At 40.7% G+C, this 19,527-nt stretch overlaps 1 protein-coding gene across 2 annotated transcripts in view; it reads left to right on the top strand.

Moving 5' to 3' along the window:
- ago4 (argonaute RISC component 4) overlaps positions 1-19,249 on the top strand; it is a 35,332-nt gene extending 16,083 nt beyond the window's left edge. The window contains exons 6-19 of one of the 2 annotated variants that reach the window (XM_084739360.1): positions 2,074-2,208; positions 3,048-3,135; positions 4,908-5,055; positions 5,223-5,342; positions 6,058-6,219; positions 9,233-9,366; positions 10,295-10,479; positions 10,616-10,775; positions 11,121-11,292; positions 12,353-12,496; positions 12,656-12,790; positions 12,887-12,988; positions 14,727-14,926; positions 16,433-19,249. In XM_084739360.1, coding sequence (XP_084595486.1) covers positions 2,074-2,208; positions 3,048-3,135; positions 4,908-5,055; positions 5,223-5,342; positions 6,058-6,219; positions 9,233-9,366; positions 10,295-10,479; positions 10,616-10,775; positions 11,121-11,292; positions 12,353-12,496; positions 12,656-12,790; positions 12,887-12,988; positions 14,727-14,926; positions 16,433-16,541 — 1,994 coding nt within the window. In that variant the 3' untranslated portion in view covers positions 16,542-19,249. Of the gene's footprint in view, positions 1-2,073; positions 2,209-3,047; positions 3,136-4,907; positions 5,056-5,222; positions 5,343-6,057; positions 6,220-9,217; positions 9,367-10,294; positions 10,480-10,615; positions 10,776-11,120; positions 11,293-12,352; positions 12,497-12,655; positions 12,791-12,886; positions 12,989-14,726; positions 14,927-16,432 lie in introns of both variants that reach the window. The other variant, XM_084739359.1, reaches the window with a different exon arrangement.
- Positions 19,250-19,527: the final 278 nt, after the last annotated feature.

Genomic DNA, 19,527 nt, shown 5'->3' with positions numbered 1-19,527 from the left:
ATATTGTCTCTCCTGTACCCGAAACATCATTTTCCCAATCAGTATCCATCCATCATTTTAATCCGCCACAGGGCTGTTTTCAGTTGGAGCACCAGCTAAGTCAGTTAAAATTGTAAAACTCAGTATTTCACAAGGCAGTTTTGCACTACAGTCAGTTCCTGAATCTTGGGAGCAAAGCGGTAGTTTGAGATGTCCTCTCAACACCAGCACTAAAAACTCTGTGTTAATATGAGACCAGGTCCTTGTTCAGACTGCTAGCCAGAATTTGTTTATTGGCATGTTCAGATTGTGTACAAACTGATTTAAGAAAGTCTGGACAGCAGAAAAAAAAACACATGCTTTCAGATCCAAGGCACATTTTGAGGTGGCTTGAAATGTGATTCCAGTCAGATTTCTACAGATCCATCTCAGTTTGGCCATTTTGCAATCAGATTTGAGCAGCCAAAGTGCGTTTTTGTGTCACTCACAGCGCAAAACACAACAAGGACGTCAAAAATCCAGAGTGTCGTAAATGCATCAGGACAAAAAAATTAGCACCAGCCAAATGCTGGTAAAATATGCAAGTGGCTTCACTCACCAGCCAAAAACACAGTGGTAATTTATTGAGTGGCTGGTAAAATTTGAACACTCACCAGCCATTTGGCCAATGGACAACAAAATTAATTTTGCACCCCAATCCATGCTGCTACTAGCAAAGCGGTATAGAAGACGAGACAGTCTGTGGACAAATGGAAATAGTGTCTGCTGGCACTTTGGAAGGAGGCTTCCAAAACATGCCTCCATGTTGGAAAGCCACGTCACTAGTGTATGTGGTTACTAACGCCTACGTCATGACCACAGCAACTCATGCAGATAGGTTTGTGATGTCTGGGCACACAAATCTGCTCTGTTCATAAGCAGATAGCAGTGTGGAAACTTTCTAAAAGATCTAATTTGAAAACCAAATCTGACTCGCCTGCAGTCAGAACAAAGCCTAAAAGAGTCATGTAAACATCGGTCCTGATCTCTTAACTGGACTGAAATGGTTTGGGTAGTGTGTCCAACTGGTTATATTGAGGAGACATCCAGGGCTTAGCCCAGACCTCTGTAGAGGGGTTTTGGGGTATTCTCTAGATAAACAAGCTCTAATTTGATGTTTTTTTAATGCATTCTGACAACTAATACCAAATATAAAATTTTCTTTAAATCTCACACATAAATTAACTATATCTGTAGCTCATCTCTGCTGCCTTCTGCAAAACCCTGAAATCAACTTGAATGAAACTCCAAAGATTTCCTATCAAATGTAGTATTTAGCCCTGCCCTATGTCACAAACACAATGGTTCCCTTTAAAATGGTGCCAAGTCCTGTATTTTATTGAAATATCACAGGTTTCATTGGGCAATAATTCAGCCAACTTCAACAGGCTCGGTCAAGATGAGCCAGGCCTGTGCAGAATCAGTCAGCGGTGGTGGCTGCACAATGCACGCTGGTTAGATTTGTGTCCGACTTGATCTGACGCCATGCACATGTGGGCAGCAATAACCTCACTAGATCAAGGCGGCTGCAGGTTTTAGAGCCAGACGCCTGTCACTGTTACCAGAGACTCTGCAGACTCTGCAGCACAGTTCAGTTCAGTGACCTCATAAACCACAGAACTGTAAAGACACGTTTGACTTAATGATCAAAGAAAGTTTCTATATCACATCAACACTTCTGTCCATATTTGCAAACTCCCTCTCTCTTTCTCTGCTGCGAGTCCTTGTGTTGATCTCGCTTCTGTTACGTTAACTGAAGATACAAAATTACAACTCTGCCATTATCTTTAGGGCAACCCGCTCAATCAGAACAGGGTTACTACAAAGGACAGAGAGTTATTTGGGGCTAAATAAAAAAATATTTGGGAATGCAGCCCATGCCAGGCGAGCCCCATGGCAATTGGTAGCCAAAGCTGATGAGACCAGGACATTGATTATGGCTGCTGTAAGGCTCCCTTTGTCACTGCTGCAACCCATCTCAAGGACTCTTTCTCTTGGTTGTAGTTATTATTTTATGATTTAATGAATGAATGTCATATCTGTTCTGTCCCTCAGTGTCAGCGACAGCTTTCTACCGTGCTCAGCCTGTGATCGAATTCATGTGCGAGGTGCTGGACATACAGAACATCAACGAGCAGACCAAACCACTGACTGACTCGCAGCGTGTCAAATTCACCAAGGAGATCAGAGGTTAGCACTCAGTACCATTTAACACCTAGTAAAGTACGGCCAGCATTAACAGATGTGCACACATTACACTGTGACTCACTCTGTATATCAAATTCACCACAGAGATCACAGAAAGGTGTGGGCCTGCAGGGCACATGCATGTTTGTTTTTATGCAGCCGCTACACCCACTCCTGACACATAATCATACTGTATACCCACTACACATACAGTACACACTGCTCAACCTACACCAGTGCAGAACACTTTTTCTTCACTTCAGGCTAACAGAGGATTGTGTTTTTGCCTTTTGAGCAGAAACTAGGCTGTCTCAAATCATAAAATGTGTCCACGAGATTCAGACATGTATTCATAACGGATCTCCTGAATAGAGCTGTGCTTTTATACAGAACCAACATTTGAATGCAAGAAGAAAATTGCAATTCCAAGCAGCTCCAGTCTGTTTGTCTCACTTCTGTTATACAAAAAGAAGCGCCAAATAACCTTGCAGGAGTGAACAGCATTTTTCAGATTTGATGTAATTTTGAACCAGACAGTGAGGTGTTTCAGCTGCACATTTTCTTTGACACTTGTAAGCTCTCTCAATTCTCCTTTTGGTTTGTGTTTTGAGCAGAGTTGTGACAAATGTGTAAAGAGGAAACTGCAGAGCTGAAACACCCTGCTCGCTATTTGCTGCTTTGTCAGCATTTATCTTTATCACAGTTTTGAAGATGACAGGAGAGTGCAGTTGCAACCCACTGAACTTGATCTAATATTAAAATATTTTAAATTGCATTTGGTCTAAAAAATGTTACAACTTCTTTACAGGACTCTAAACCCATTCTTGCATGTTTTTAAACAGGCTTGAAAGTTGAGGTCACACACTGTGGTCAAATGAAGAGGAAGTACCGTGTGTGCAATGTAACCCGCCGACCTGCCAGCCATCAAACGTAAGTGCTATTCACTCACTTGCTTCACTCTCGTGTCAGCAAGTGCAACATTGACTACATTTGCATGCAGATTAATTTTCCACCATCATTACAAATGTGGCAATATTCTGATTTTATACAGATCATCTCAAAAACATATTTCATTTGGATATTCCAAATAAGGCCCTGTTCCAAATGTTGCATTCTCCAAGTGATTCTTTTGGGTTTTTTTTACTTTGAAAGTTAATTGCATTAATTTTCCTGCCTGTATGAGAATAAAAAAAAAGCACACGGAGTTCTTTGTTGCATACACACAGTCTTTACTCAAGTAGAAGTACAGATAGTTGTGTAAAAAAGACTCTGTTAAGAGTTAGAAATGCTGATTCAACTTCTTTACTCATGTAAAAGTGAAAAAGTACAGATTCTGAAATGTGCTCAAAGTAAAAAGTAGCCCTCTTTGTCTGTTATGGCTTTTATGTAGTTTGTCTTTTCTGTTGTCTTTGTTGCATTACGTTTTATGCATCTTTCTGTCTTTTACGTCTCGTTACGTCTTTGCATTGATTTTCTTCTTCGTAGATCTTTTTGTGCTGTTAGATCTGTTGTGCATGATATACACCGATGGATACACCAAGGAATTGTCTTTTCTACATTTTATTTTGTCATGATTTAGGTTAAAATCAGTTTTTATGTTGGGAAGGCAGTGAGCAATGATGCAAAATAAAAATATTCAATAATTCCCCACAAATGCATTAAAACTACAGTAACAAGCCTGTTTGAAAATGTAAGGAGCAGAAAGTACAGGCATTTGTTTTAAATGTAGTGAGTAAAAGTAAAAGGTTGCCAGAAAAATAAAGTAAGTAGGTAGTTAAGTACAGATACCTAGACAGCACAATGATGAAATATTTGTGCTTTATTACTTCTCACCTCTGTGTTATTAATGTTGTGTCTCTCTCTCATTGGAGAGCGTCCTCTCTGCTGCACTGTTATCTCTGGGAAAAGCCATCACTGTCCAAAAGGCAGAGTGGGTGAAACGGGCTGTGCAGAGACTGATTCTCCTCACTAGAGTTGGTTTAAGTTGTTTAATTCTTCAGTGCAGTTGGTTAGCCAGTCTGTCAGTTTATTGCTGATTGTTTCTCCACTTTGTTAACGTCTTAACATTAGTCTCTGGCCGATTGCGTACAAAATACCAAATACATTTTGCATTCATCTTGCTAAGGTAATAATTTGACCATTAAATTAAATCATGCTTGCAACTGCGGCCTTTTGTAAAGATTAATTACGAGCTAATGATTACAAGAGAACTCTAGTGTGTGCATGCTAAACACCGTCTGGGTGCTACACTGCCCTCGCAATGAATTCCACCTTTTTTTCCCCCACTGATTTCACGTTATTAACTGACATTTAGAATATCGATTTTTGACATTTCTGAATCAATGCAGAATCTTCCATGTCCGCATCGAGGATATGCATACAGCACATTTTGAATTTGCGTCTTGTTTGGAGTGCTCACCACCATTTGCAACATGTGTCCTGTTACCTGTTTGTCAGCTTTGTGCATCGTCAGCAAACCAACTAGCCAACAGTTAGGAGGGCTGGGGCAAAAACTGAAATATTTGGTGCATACAAACGTAGCCAATGTAAGTGTTGTGTAATGTACCAGTAAGTCAAAACATTATAAGAACTTGTAACTATACAATAAATGCAGCTTGGGTCATATTTTCCTTTTGTGTTTTTGTTTTATACTCTCATGTGGATTTCTGTGTGCTTCGCCCACATTTTCCATTTATTCACAGGTTCCCCTTACAGCTTGAGAACGGCCAAGCCATGGAGTGCACAGTAGCTCAGTATTTCAAGCAGAAGTACAATCTGCAGCTCAAGTATCCACACTTACCCTGCCTGCAAGTAGGGCAAGAACAGAAGCACACCTACCTTCCCCTGGAGGTGAGAAAGAGGCCGTTTTGATGCTTATTGATGATTGATTTAGCTTAGTTTACACAAAAATCCTTTCATCTCCTATTGCAACATTCTCCCTTTTTAATTAAATGGCATAGTTCCTTTTATGTGATCGGTTTTGTTTAATTAATGAAATGTTTCTTCCTGCTCTGTAGGTCTGTAACATAGTAGCAGGCCAGCGCTGCATCAAGAAACTGACAGACAACCAGACGTCCACCATGATCAAAGCTACAGCTCGCTCAGCCCCCGACAGACAGGAGGAGATCAGCAGACTGGTGAGTGTTTCCCTCTTGGGGTGAGAGTAAGAAAAGCAACTGGAGCTGCTGGCATCTGTTTGATTTGTCTGTAAATACTTGTATGGCCAGTTTTATAGCCAAGGCTTAAGATTAGTCCCCTGCATGTTTAAGCTGTCTTAACTAAAAGTGACTTGCAACGGCCTCTATTAAAAAAAAATTGTAGATTTTGCCTGTTCTGGGTTAAACTAAACCATTTACAAGAGGGGGAATAGAGCTACTCTAGGACTAAATTTAATCTTAAATTCAACCTTCAAAGAGGCAGGTTTTATCTTGCTTAGCACTGTTAGTAAGAGAGTATGGACTAATTTGATTATCTTTGAGTTCTTTTGCCTCTACTGTTCTTTTTTTTTTTTTTTTTTTTTTTTACCAGATTGACACCAGTCAATCAGTTTTCTGTTCCATAGTAATGTTCAGACTAACTATGCCAAATTGAAGCCACATTAATGAAAGCTACTTAAATGTCCTAGTTTAACCAGTGCAGATTAAGGCTTGGATTATTCTAAGCCCTGTCTGTAAAACTGGCCCATAATTATTCAGTTCTAGACACTGCTGTGAACTGTGAAGAGGGACAGTGTACAACTTGGGTTTTTTTTTTATATTTGTTCTATTTCATGCCTCAATCTCATGTTCGTCTCATTCTTTTCTTAACAATTCTGATTTCTTCTCCTCCTACTCCTTCCTTTTCCTTCACCAGGTCAAAAGTAACAGCATGGTCGGGGGCCCGGACCCTTACCTGAAGGAGTTTGGCATTGTGGTCCACAATGACATGACAGAGGTGACGGGTCGTGTTCTCCCAGCACCCATGCTGCAGTATGGGGGCCGGGTGAGTACAGACACAGGGAGGGACTGTGGCAGGGTGAGTACTGGGCAGGGGTTGCACTCTTGGGGGGGCGCAAGCCTGACTGGGACCGCACGGGGTGGGGGGGCCATCACAGAGTGAATGCTGGGACATGAGGGGAAGATCCAAGTTGAACAGTGGATTTGTGAGCAAATTTGAGCTTAATGAATGTTGAAATTCAGTTTGAGATTATGATTTTTTTTTAAACTACATGATCTAGAGTTTCAAAGTGGGAGGAGGTATTTCAGGCACCCTTAGTGTGGAAGAAAAGTCCTTTTCATTTTCTCAATACCAACGTGAGGTGACTCACACTTCAAGCACCTCTACAGATGGAGATCACATTCCTGCCGTTGAGTCATCGCTCGCTTCAGTCATCAGTACAAAAGAGGAACAACTGTGTTAAAAATATGCAACATTTGTTGTTTTGAGTTTAATCATGTATATAAAAACGTAAGGTCAGACGTTTACCACGATTCCTCAGGTGCATTTCATATCCAACCACTGAGCCTTAAGTTTTACTTGCCATCAGTGGTATTTTATAGCAGAATTTAAGTTTGCAGTGTTTTACTGATAATTAAATCTGCAGCTTGAACTTTTGAACTTTTAATTTTGGAAGATTTTCTCTCTACATGGACAGCAACCAACAGTTACAACCTAATACCATATTACAAATTAACTGTGAGCAAAAAAAGATCTGCAGTATGTGAAAAGTTTCTTACATCAACCAAACTATTACTTTCATCCACCATTCTCCTGTACATAAGAAGTCAACAACTCCTTTTTCTGATTACACTGACACCACATTCATGCACAGTTCCTCTCCAAAGCAAATATAGCCTCTTACACCCTGTCTCAGCCACAAGCGAGTTACACATTTTTCACTTGCATGTCACATGCAATAAAAAGGCTCTCGTTTTAATCAGTGCAACCGTCTCTATCGTGCATCTTGCGACCCAGCTGTGTCTGAGTATACAAGTATAGAAGACTCTTCCTTCACATTTACCCAGCAATTGATCAGCAAGACACAGGGACTTCTTTTCTGCAGTGCTTATGTTGGCACATGTGCATTGATTGCTTCACTGCTAGACTCTAATCCCTCTGCTCTGATCACCATCACCTAAGATTTTGCAACCCTATTTATTGTACACAATAAGTCAACTAATTGGTGCTGCAGGTTTAAATGCCAGAATTATTCATATGGTGACTAGATGCAATGTTCAACTTTCATATACAGTCTGTGAACCTGTGAGACCTGGATCTTGCCCCATGTTATAACCCTGTAGTGCATCTCTGCAGTCTGTCAAGTGCATCTCTTTAAAGGCTCTCTCCCTTCACTGACACAACTTCTAAGTATGTAAATATGACGGTGCACGTAGGTGAAAGCTTTGGTTTCCACCTGTTGCACTATTTAGAGTCTGTGTTAGTGGAGGAATGAAGATGAGGAACAAGTCACTGCAGACTGCTGAGATTCACCCTCTGAATCCCAAATCAGCTGTTTAAAGAGATCTGATTGAATGGTGCAGGCCTGTATGGATCTGAAAAGAAATAATTTGCCAGCAGAGGACATGCCTGGGAGCATTTTTGGACAAGAAAATGGCTTTTACCCAATTTTGTTTTACAGAAATGCAGACTTTTGCTCCCACGTTACTGCTACCTGGTTGTAGGATGTGAGAAGCTGAATTGGGATTCAAGGATTGTTTGTAAGGGGGGGAAGGATGAATGTGCTGTTGACAGGAGGACGATGAGACTCGTAGCCACCCAGCATTAACGTAAAACATCGCTAAAAGATCCACTTTTAAAGCCTGTGGATTGAATGTGGCTTTATCTCCCACCTAAAAGAGAAAATCTTCACATAAATACCACAGGTGCTGGAATGTAACGCTCCATTCAGAGGCAGCATCAATGATTCTGCTGAGATAAGATGAAACTTTAATGATCCCTGTGGGGAAATTGGTTCAGTGTATGGGCCTTATACTCTCTGCTTCATTTACAATTGTTCCTCACAGAATTACAGCAGATTGATGTTTGAAAAAAACGCTCCTCTGCGCCAGTGCCAAGCTTAAATCCCTTTATTGGCTGCTTGAACTATACGTTGGTTAATTTACCCAAGATCCTATCACAGCTCTCTCTCTCTCTCTGAAAGGCTTGGCCACTTGCCTGCTGGGATATCGAGTCTAATCGGCTTCCACTGAAATGCCCTTAACTGTAGACTGGCAGCTATTCCCATTCGAATAAATAAAACACACCTTTCATTTTAACATGGCATGCTGATGTTTGTGGAGATACAGTTGCATCAAAGTATTCACAGAAATGAATACTCCCTGAAGTGACTGTATGTACAACTTGTGAGATGGGAAAAGCAGCAGTCTGTTTGAAATGTTTTATGTCACTGATTTATTAGGTAGTTTTAACTCCTGAAACTTTGATCGTGTTGAACATTATTTTGAGACAATCTTGTAATGAGATGAAGAAGCTCTTAACTTTTCTTGGCACACAGGTCTACGTAGTTCATCATGGTCACTTGTTTTGAAGAATAAAAGCTCTTAATGGCCTTTGGCAAATCTTGTTAGCTTAATTGAAAGCCACTTCCCTTTTGAATTTGTATTCACAACCACACTCAATGTGAGAGCACTCACCTAATGATGTGTCTTTGAATTGATACACTTCTCTTGTGCGCTGTTCATGTCAGGACTCCTGATATGTAAAGCTACAAAACCAGAATACTTATGTGCAACAAAATAACTGAGCATTTCTTTCTTCAAAGCATATCCTGTGTATGTCTAGTGCAGATTAATACTTAATGCATAGTAATACATAGAACATCATTATACAGTAAACCTGGTATGAATCTATAAAAGCAGTATGAAGCAGTGTGTGTATGATTGATCTGTATAACAATGTCTATATGTATTATGCATTATGTTTGCCTGTGTATAGTAAGAAAATCAAAGTGTAGGTTCTGCTGTAGTACCTTCTGTATTGGTTCATCCAACCGGGGGGTTGACTAAGAGAGTAGGGACTCTCTCCGCAGAATAAAACCGTGGCCACGCCCAACCAGGGCGTGTGGGACATGAGAGGGAAGCAGTTCTACGCTGGCATCGAGATCAAGGTGTGGGCCGTGGCCTGCTTCGCTCCGCAGAAACAGTGCCGAGAGGACCTGCTTAAGTGAGTCGTGGTGTCAGCTGTTGTGTTTGGTTTTTTAATGAGGCTCGTCCCAGAGATGCACTCGAGAAGAAGGAAAAGTGAGGCCTTGGCTGTATTAATGGCAATGTCTGTTGGTCAGTCGGTCCCACAAGTGTAAAATATCCTGAACAAGAAATTTGTAGAGACCTGGTTGTTAGGTGCTGCATCCCACTTAGGGATGGGAATTGAGAACTGACTTTGACCCTGACCCTCACTTTTGCTTTAGCTCCACCCTGAAGTTAATATTTGGTGATCAGAACACACTAAACTAAGATAGTGAGCATGATAAACATAATACCAGCTTAAAGTCATTGCAATTATTTTGACTGAGATTTTGATATGCGATACGATTAGTGGAAATGATCAGTTTTTTATCACAATTTTCACGTTCACTGAAAAACAACAATTCCCTCAAGGTTTCATTCTTAATGAAGTGAAGCCTAAACGTTATGCATTCCTTCTATTATTCCCATCCTGTGTCACATCTACATGACAGAGCAAATCATTCCAGTCATAATTTTCAACATAATGTGTAAATGGTTCCCACAGTTCATTGAAAAAAAAACTTTTTATATAGTTTTTTTTTATTTTCCAAGAAGGATATTTTTCTCAACCATTGACCTATTCAACGTTTTTTAATGGGTTTCCAAGAAAAGACACAAAGGATGTCTTTCTTGTAGTAAGGACATGCCGAGACAAATGGATTGACTCCTCTGTGTATATGCACTATATAAAGGACGGACTCACAAAGACGTTAGTGTGGCTGTAAATTCAAAATCTTCTGTTACAAACTGCGCTTGCAATGGTCTCGCATTTATTGAGTAAATCTGTTTCTCTCTGTTTACATTGAATTGTATGAAATGTCTGTTTATGCAGCTGATTTCTGATGAGCATTAATGTTTTCCAACAGGAGCTTCACCGACCAGCTTCGAAAGATCTCCAAGGATGCTGGGATGCCCATTCAAGGCCAGCCATGTTTCTGTAAATACGCCCAAGGAGCAGACAGCGTGGAGCCCATGTTCAAACACCTCAAGATGTCTTACGTAGGTCTGCAGCTGATTGTGGTCATCCTGCCTGGCAAAACACCCGTCTATGGTAAGAAATTCATAATGTCGTATTTCAGCAAATGAGAAAAAGGTAAAAGAAATGTAGGCATTTTTTTTATTCTACAGGTAATTAGTCTTTCAACTAAATTTTTGTGATACTGATCTATACCTGTCTTTGTCCACAGCTGAGGTAAAGCGGGTGGGGGACACTCTTCTTGGCATGGCAACCCAGTGTGTGCAGGTGAAGAACGTAGTGAAGACGTCCCCTCAAACCCTGTCCAACCTGTGCCTCAAGATCAACGCCAAGCTGGGAGGCATCAACAACGTCCTGGTGCCTCATCAGAGGTCAGCATGGATTTAGTTATTTCTTCACAGCAGTCCAGATGGCGTCTGGAATGCATCTTGGCTTTGAATGTTGTAGATTGGTCAGATGTTTTCTGAGTACAAATTATCCCCTGGTAATTATGTGGTTAAGAGCAATAAAAGGTTTAGTAATAATCTGCATAATTTTCATATCTATTCTGCATTTCTTGGAACTTTGTCTGGTGCTTGAATTCTGAGAATTTTTTGAACTGCATAATGATTTTCTTCATAGTTGTGCTGTTTTTAGGGTACAAATAAGAAATATGTTGCACAGGCCTGTGATGCAAGTCTCTCTTCTTTCGTTTGTGTGTCCTGTTCGTGGTTCAGGCCCTCTGTGTTCCAGCAGCCTGTCATCTTCCTCGGTGCAGATGTCACACATCCTCCAGCAGGTGATGGGAAGAAGCCGTCCATCGCTGCGGTGGTGGGCAGCATGGACGGCCACCCCAGCCGTTACTGTGCCACGGTGCGAGTCCAGACGTCTAGACAAGACATGTCCCAGGTAACGGCATTCACATGAGGATTTTTGTGCTATTGACAAACTGTTAGTTTGTGCTTGTATTAATTGAGTTAAAGGCCTTCCACACCAAGAATAATAACTCTGTAGTCCACACTACAACTACAACAACACCAGCGGTGGACAGTATTTTTGGGATTATTTTCAGACTGATTTAATTAATCAAAACCAGGTGTATTAACAGGATTTATATAACTTAATAAACCCTTTGTAATGTAATGTTTGGCTGAAGACTGCACATTGGGAAAGTCCTTTTACCTGAGACGTACTGCAAAACAGTTTTTGGCATCTTTGAAGGCATCTCTGAAGTTTGTTTGGTCCTAGCTCATGTCCTCTTCGGCCATCACCGGGACGCCAACAAATTGATGTTTATTCGATTAAAAGAATGAATGAAAGTTGTCTTCAAGAGATGATAACTTTCCAGAGTGTTGGATTCTCCTAACTGCTCTCACAGCATGTAAAGAACACAGGTGGAAACTTTGCCAGACCTTCCAAAACTTTTCCAAAACCTTCCAAAACTTAACCAGGGATGGACCGAATACAAAAGCCCCTGACAGTAACTCAGCAGGGAACACAGGTTGAGGCTACTTGTTCAAAATAAAAGCCCCATAGACCAACTGCATCTTAACAGGAAGGTCAGGATGAGGGTTTTTCAAATTAAAAGCCATCAACCACCACTGTTTGTTTGAAGAATGGACATAGATGAACCTGAATGATACAGCTACAGGAATATGCACAAAGCAACAGGCACCCTCAGTTTCTGTAGAAATTGTCTTGTTAGAATTATCGTTCTTGGTGTGGATGGCTCTCAATTCATTTTAAAATGAGTCTGTTTCCAAACTTAAATGGATCCCTTTGGAATGCAATATTTAGATTAATTACTTATTATACTGATTTTAAATTCAGCTTGTTACCAGATATAAGTTTTAGACGTGTCAACATATCTCTCTTGTCAAAGTCTGATGGACTCTTAAGCTCTAGTTTTCAGTTGACGGTTCCCTCATCCTGTTTAAGGTCTAAATCAGCTGTTTTTGTCTTTTTTTAGGAGCAGCTCTTTAGTCAGGAGGTGATCCAAGACCTGACCAACATGGTGCGAGAGCTACTCATCCAGTTCTACAAGTCCACACGCTTCAAACCCACAAGGATCATCTACTATCGTGGCGGTGTGTCGGAGGGACAGATGAAACAGGTGAGAGATTAGCGGTATTTGGTTAAGTTAAGCTTTACCATGTATTTTCAGTCCAAACTGTCCCACATGTGATCTGCTTGTCAGGATTGGCAGCTGTAATTTATTATAAGAGGAGGATATCTTTTTAAGTTTTTGTGTCGTCTTTTTGTGTTGTATCAGGTGGCGTGGCCGGAGCTGATAGCCATCAGGAAGGCCTGCATCAGTCTGGAGGAGGATTACAGGCCGGGCATTACCTACATCGTGGTTCAGAAACGTCACCACACTCGTCTCTTCTGCTCTGACAAAGCTGAGCGGGTCAGTTCGCTCTACTATGATGTGTGGTGTTTTAATTGTTTTCTATTGTGCAGCACCATATGTTCTAAGTCTTATGTTATTGATTACCTCCTGCAGGTTGGGAAGAGTGGTAACGTCCCAGCAGGCACCACAGTGGACAGCACCATCACACACCCGTCCGAGTTCGACTTCTACTTGTGCAGCCATGCTGGGATTCAGGTGAGGGATTTTGCGCTCACAGCCTTGTCATAGATGAGGTTTTGTGCGTTGCTCACATCATTTCTCCAAGTCTCTTTTGGAGTTTTGAAATGATGTCTGGATTTGGCACATTAACACAAAAATAGAAATGACGGTTTCAACACATTATTTCAGTGGAAATTGTCCTCAAGGGTTCGGCAATTTAGCTTTGTGGTTACCGTGGTAATGATGCATAATGACAGTAAACGGTTCGATTTGGATGCTTCTTTGACCCATCACATGGTTTGGCCCGGTTATTTAAAGTGATGCGCTATCCACAAACTATCTTTTCAATATAAATCATTTGTTCCCTGTAAATTTAAAAGATAGTTGTGGAAAGTAGAAACAGGCACTTGCTGTGGTTTGTGCACATTACAGCATTTGGTTCTTGTTCATCAGTTTGGTCAGAAGAGCTGCTCTGTCTTCAGCTGACATACTTCAGTTGCCATAACATGGAATATGCATGGAAGTAATGATTAATTTATGCGTTACGAGTATGTAATTTTGCAGTAGTCTGTGTTATTCAATAACAGAGGCTGCAAAATTACACGCATTCTTTTACTAGGGGTGTCACGATTCACTGATTGTAAAGGCGCAATTCAAATTGATTTTTTTTCAATTTAAACGCATATTTTTGACAACTGACGGTTAGGCCATTGTTAGACAACAGAGTTGTGATTCATAAAGATCCAGAAATCACCCTAACAACAGTCATTTTCATATTGCTGAAAAGGTCAGTATCAGTAAGTGTGATATAACAACCGGTAAGCTATACTGTGTTTTTGTAGTGTTTCTTTTTTTTCTTCAGACACACACTGGATACTGCAAATAGACATAGGGTGGAGGAAGAGAGTGCAGATATTTGTGTTAAAATGTCAGGAGTAAAAGTAAGCACAGATGGGCACGGATACCTGAAACTCTGCTTAAGAGCAGTGACAAAGTATTTGTACTTTCCAGCTCTGACAAACACTGAGAATAAATAAGCTGGCAGAAGGTACAGTTCTTGCTTCGGCTGTTGCTCTGGAGGAGAGGAAGGCTTGGAGCACGTAGAGAGGAGAGGATGGACCCACTGCTCTGTGTGGGTTCAGATCTTGTGGGAGAGGAAGCATCTTGGCGAGCAGACCTACCATTGCAAGAGCTGAAGCTGGACAGAGACCAGATCAAGGAGTACTAGCAGGACACAATGTGTGGCATTTCACTCCACTGTGATTTGATGGCTGGGTAAAAACTGACAATAGCATTTTATCCAGCATTCAAACTTTTTTTTAACTTTTGGCATCAAGAAAAATGCATTTACATTTGTAGCACAGTGAAAATGTGCTGTGCTGTCACTGTAAACAATTTTAAAAATATGCTGGCCGCCTGGAAAAACACTTTGGACACAGCCCCTCACATACTGGCGAGGCTTATGCTGCACTTCTATAAACGTAACAGAATTCCTGTATACAAATACAAATAAGACCAACAATCAGTCAGTGAGTGAGGTGGCACAGAGTATGCAAACCACCCTGCCTGCTCACATACTTCTCACAAATGTTTGAGTTTTGTGACAGAAGCTGGTGTCATTCTGAAAAGAGAGAATTAAAATATTCAATCATACTGGATGTGGGGGTCTAATGCTGACAGATGAAAATGTCTTTTGTAGTAGCGCACTTATCACATAGCATGACACAAAAGTATTAGTACAGTACTGACTGTCATCTGTTCTGTCTTCACTCAGGGAACCAGTCGTCCCTCCCACTACCACGTCCTGTGGGATGACAACTGTTTCACTGCTGATGAACTGCAGCTCCTCACCTACCAGCTGTGCCACACCTACGTCCGTTGCACGCGCTCCGTCTCCATCCCAGCACCGGCCTATTACGCCAGACTGGTGGCTTTCCGAGCCCGCTATCACCTGGTGGACAAAGACCATGACAGGTGAGGCTGCCCTGGACACATGTCAATACTTACATACATACAGTACTAACATACTCGGCTGTGACTGAGTTGGACCAAACCCAGAGGAATGGTCAACAGCACTTAAATAGTTAATGTGCACAAACGTTTTGTTTTGGGTTTTTTTTTTTGTTTTTGCTGTGTTTTTTTTTTTTTTTTTTTTTGGTAAGTTGCCATTATTGAATAGATGAGATGATAAAGAAGCGAACAGGAAACAAGGTCCTCAGAGGGAGGCCTGTTAGTGGTCCAAAATGAAGATAGAAAGTTAAGTTCTTGTGGACTTTGGAATAATAATCTGATTATTTTGGGGTTTTAGTCAGATAAATGCATTTAAAGGCATCACTTTGGAAACTGGCAGGGGCTTTTTCACTATTATCTGACCATTTATAGACCAAAAAATTAATCAAGTAATCTAGATGATAATTGGCAGATGAATAGATAATGAAAATTATCTGCAGCCCTCATGTGCATGGTATGCAGAGCATCTTGTCTATTCCTTTTGTCTCTGCAAAGCACTTAGTATCATTTATTAAAATTGTTTGCATAACAAGTGTAGAGGAGAGATGGGAGAGAAAGCTCTCTGGACCGAGGTTATTATAGTTAAGTAAAGCTAATAAAAAAACAAAAACATTTATTCAACTGGAATAAAAATAAAAACTAGACTTCATTAAAAAAGATTATGTAATACTGCCCACTTGCCCAGGGCAAGTGAAACGTCATGTCAGGCTAGTAAATCTAGCAGCTTGGGCAATGCCCAAAATGCCATTTTCAGCCTCTTACATTCTGAGATTTCCTCTTTTTCTCCATTTATTATATCAAGCTGAATATTGTTGTTTCCTGATATTTAATAGACTTTGCAGCTTTAATCTTTGTTAAATAAAATAAGGGCAAGTACATCAGGTGAGTAGATTTCTGACCCATTTGAACGATCGGGCACACAGGTCGAGGCTGCTTGTTCAAAACAACAAACAAACCAAAATAACAAATATTCAGGAAATGTCTTTAGTTTTAGTCTTTGTCATTGTGGTCAAATTTGTCACCGAATTACACACAAGGAGGTATTGGTGCAGATGGTTATTGAGATTGGAAAATCTACATGACTGTGAGTCAGATGTCTGAACTTCTGAAGTCTTGTCCCCGACAAATACCCATATTAGAATTAAAAAAACTAATACAGAAACTAATAAAAACGAAACTGAAACTAAACCTTTTTTAACGATAAAAACAAAACTGAAATGAGCAAACCCTCTCTGGAAACTAACTGGAATTGAACTGAAAACAGAAATTAAAAGCAAAATAAAACCTAATAAAACATACACAACCCACGAAGACTCTGCTCTGTTTTCGGCGGTATGAGACTAAACAAGTTACTCACCAAAACATGGCTCCTGATTCCTGTTTTCATCCCTGCCCCCTCTGTTTCCTGCATTTTTGTGATGTGAAATCATCCCCGACAGTCAAAGTAAACTGCCTTTCTCTGTGTTGCAGCGCTGAAGGCAGCCACGTGTCGGGTCAGAGTAACGGCCGAGACCCCCAGGCGCTGGCCAAGGCCGTTCAGATCCACTATGATACCCAGCACACCATGTACTTCGCCTGAGCTAGCGAGCACGTCAGCCAGTCCACCCGCGGATTCCCTTTTCCTTCTCTTTTTTATCTCTCATTTGCCAGTCTCTCTCTTCTCTCTCTCTCTCTCTCTCTCTCCTTCTTCTTCCTCTCTCTCTCTCCTTGTAGTCTGTCTCTTTCTCTTCACACTCACTCTACTCATCTTCTGAATCTGCACCAAAGCGGCTCTTGGACGGAGGGAAAATCTGCTGCGTCCTGATGTGTCCGGCAGGTTTTTGTTTCAAGGAACAATCTCCAACCAGCGTTCCCAATCGAGCCGCCTTTCAAACCAGCAATCCAGCACTGCAAGCCCAGTGCACAAAAGGAAAAAAAAACAAAAAAAAGAAGAAAAAACAAACCATACACACACACATACTACAAGTTGAGCCATTATTTTGAGTTTGTTTTTTCTATTTGAATGTCTGCACTCTTGTGTTTGTAAGATACACTGAGCAAGGGAGTGGATTGGCACAGTGTGTGTCAGCGCAGCTCTTTTAGCTCTCCCAGCTAAGCAGGACTCTTATCTACTTTTACCTCAAAGCCCCTTTGGGCAAAATCTGTCACAAGGTCTTGGGTTTATTGGGTGGTGGGGAGGGAACTCTACAGGAAGAGACGGAGGGGAGTCGACCTTTTGAGAATGATATATATACATATATATATATTTTTCCTTTTTATGAGCGTGTGTTTTAACTTTTTCTCCTTTACCGTCTTTTACAAGCGAGGTGACCTGGGTGTCATGCCCATAACTACTTTCCTCCCATCTTAGCGAAGAATACGCTGTGTGAGTGTGTGCGTGCATCTCTGTATATACATGTACTGCTGTATGAGAGTGTGTTTGTGTGTGTGCGTGTGTGTTTCATGGCAGGCCACTGAATTGTAAAGGGAAATCAAGGAGATAACTGCTGTAAATGCCTCAGATTTGTTGTTTTTATATTCACACATACAGTACATATAAGCATATATTTACATCTATAGAGCAACTTTGAGACATATGACTTAAAACAGGCCTCATAGAGGCTGGTGTGGGTATTTGTAGCAGTCCTGGCTCACTTATTAGCCGAAATGTTTTGAATTACGTTTTAAACGGACAGTTCACCCCAAAATCCAAAAGACATATTTTTCCAATGGCCTGTAGTGCTTACTTTTTTTCATACTACTCAATATTGGTAACTGCTCATAACTGCTCATGTCTTTGTATTGTCTTGAGTAACGAGTAACCTTGTTATGAGCAGCTTTGTGTAGGTACTACTTTCTTTTTGCAGTAGAATCCACCAGAACTACTTTGGCATCTACTTTCAGTTCCTAGATGAAGCTGCTCATAACAAGGTCTGCAAGTTATCTTGAGTAACCAGTAACCTTGTTATAAGCGTTTTCATGAAGGAACTGCTTTTTTCTGCAGTAGAATTTACCAGAACTAGTTTATAATCTACCTGAACTACTTTCTTTTCTACTAGAAAGAAAGTAGTTCCTACATGTGTAGTTCCTATACAAAACTGCTGGTCATGATTTTTGAAGAGTTGCTGGTTTTGAAATTTTCAAGTGTATTTTTTATGGATATTTGAACACCACAGAGCGCCTGTCATCACTTTCGTATTTTCAAGAAGGTCGATATCTCCAGAACTCTGCAACTCACACCAAAAAAAATGTAGATGGATAAACTGCACTAAAAACCAGGGGGGAAATATGTGTTTTAAATTTTGGGGTTAATTGTCCCTTTATTCATGTGCGTTTGCCTGCTGCCAGTGCAGGATGGGCGGGATTTGCACCTGTTTGTGCCTCAAAAACATCACTGAATCCCTGGAAAAAAAAGTGATTTAATCCATTTCAGGTGGTAAGAAGAGTCGGGTCTGACGTGTAGCAGTAGTAACCGTGGTCTGGCCTGTGACTGGCTCAGCATTGGGACCTGTTGAACGGCTGAAGGCATTAATTAAACACAGAGTATGGTCTTATCAGCCTTGCTTTCTGTGTGAAAAGCAGGATCTTATGTTTCTTTGGACCTGATTATCTGAAAGATTATATGACGACACGGCTGGACGTTGCTTTTCTTTTTTTTTTGTTTTTTGTTCTTCTTTTTATGTTTCTTTTTGTAGTAGTTTCAAGGGCCAGAAATCAACGTAGTTTTTCGAGGTCTCCTTTGCTAATAACTGGCCAATTCATTGCACTGACCCGGGACGCTAGGCAAGCAACAGAGGGCACTCTCAATCTCTCGTACCTTTATGCATTTATACATACGAATCAACAAAGCAGATTTGTAAAAGTTTAATATAAGATGTTTTGTGGTTATCTTAAAAAAAACTGTTGTTTAGAATTAGTAGTTTACCATTGATGTTGTTGTTGTTATCGTTGTTGTCAATGTTGTTACTATTGTGATGAAATTTTACGGTTGGCAGCAAAGCCAGTTATATAGTTACTAGTGCGACTTCAGGAATAGACTTCAGTTGTTGAGCTGCAGGTTTAAGCGGTTAGAGCTTTGGGTTGGAAACTTTTTTTGTAGCATTCTGGTTAATGTTGAGAAGAAGTAGTTGGCCCCAGGATGGACGGACAGATGGATGAATTCATGCTTCCTCCGTAGGTTCTGATGTTAGCGGCAGGTTTGAGGTTTTGTGTAGCACTCCGACAGATAGAACAGATCTGCCGCTGCTCGGCTGGTGTCGGTTGGTTTTGATCAGATAGATGGAGACAATCAGGGATTGTAATCCGAGTGAACCTAGATTAAAGGGATAGTTTGGATTATTTGCAGTGGGCTTTTATAAAGTACTTCATTGGTAGTTAGTGTATTAAGAACAGTAGGTGATACGAGTATCAGCAATGTACTGCTGTGGACAAGCTTGGCAGAAAAACTTAATTTAGCCACTTAAATAAACATCCAGCCAAAATAATCAAAATGAATTTAAGTGTATTCTAAATTAAGGACTAATTTTCACTGTTTTACTTAAACTCTGACAGTTTTCTGGAGGGAAACAGCGGTTATATAAGACAAG

This window comes from Lutjanus erythropterus, chromosome 16 (assembly GCF_056507025.1).
Source record: "Lutjanus erythropterus isolate fLutEry1 chromosome 16, fLutEry1.hap2, whole genome shotgun sequence".
In the NCBI taxonomy this organism is placed as follows: domain Eukaryota; kingdom Metazoa; phylum Chordata; class Actinopteri; order Lutjaniformes; family Lutjanidae; genus Lutjanus; species Lutjanus erythropterus.
This window is presented reverse-complemented; position numbering and strand designations above follow the sequence as displayed.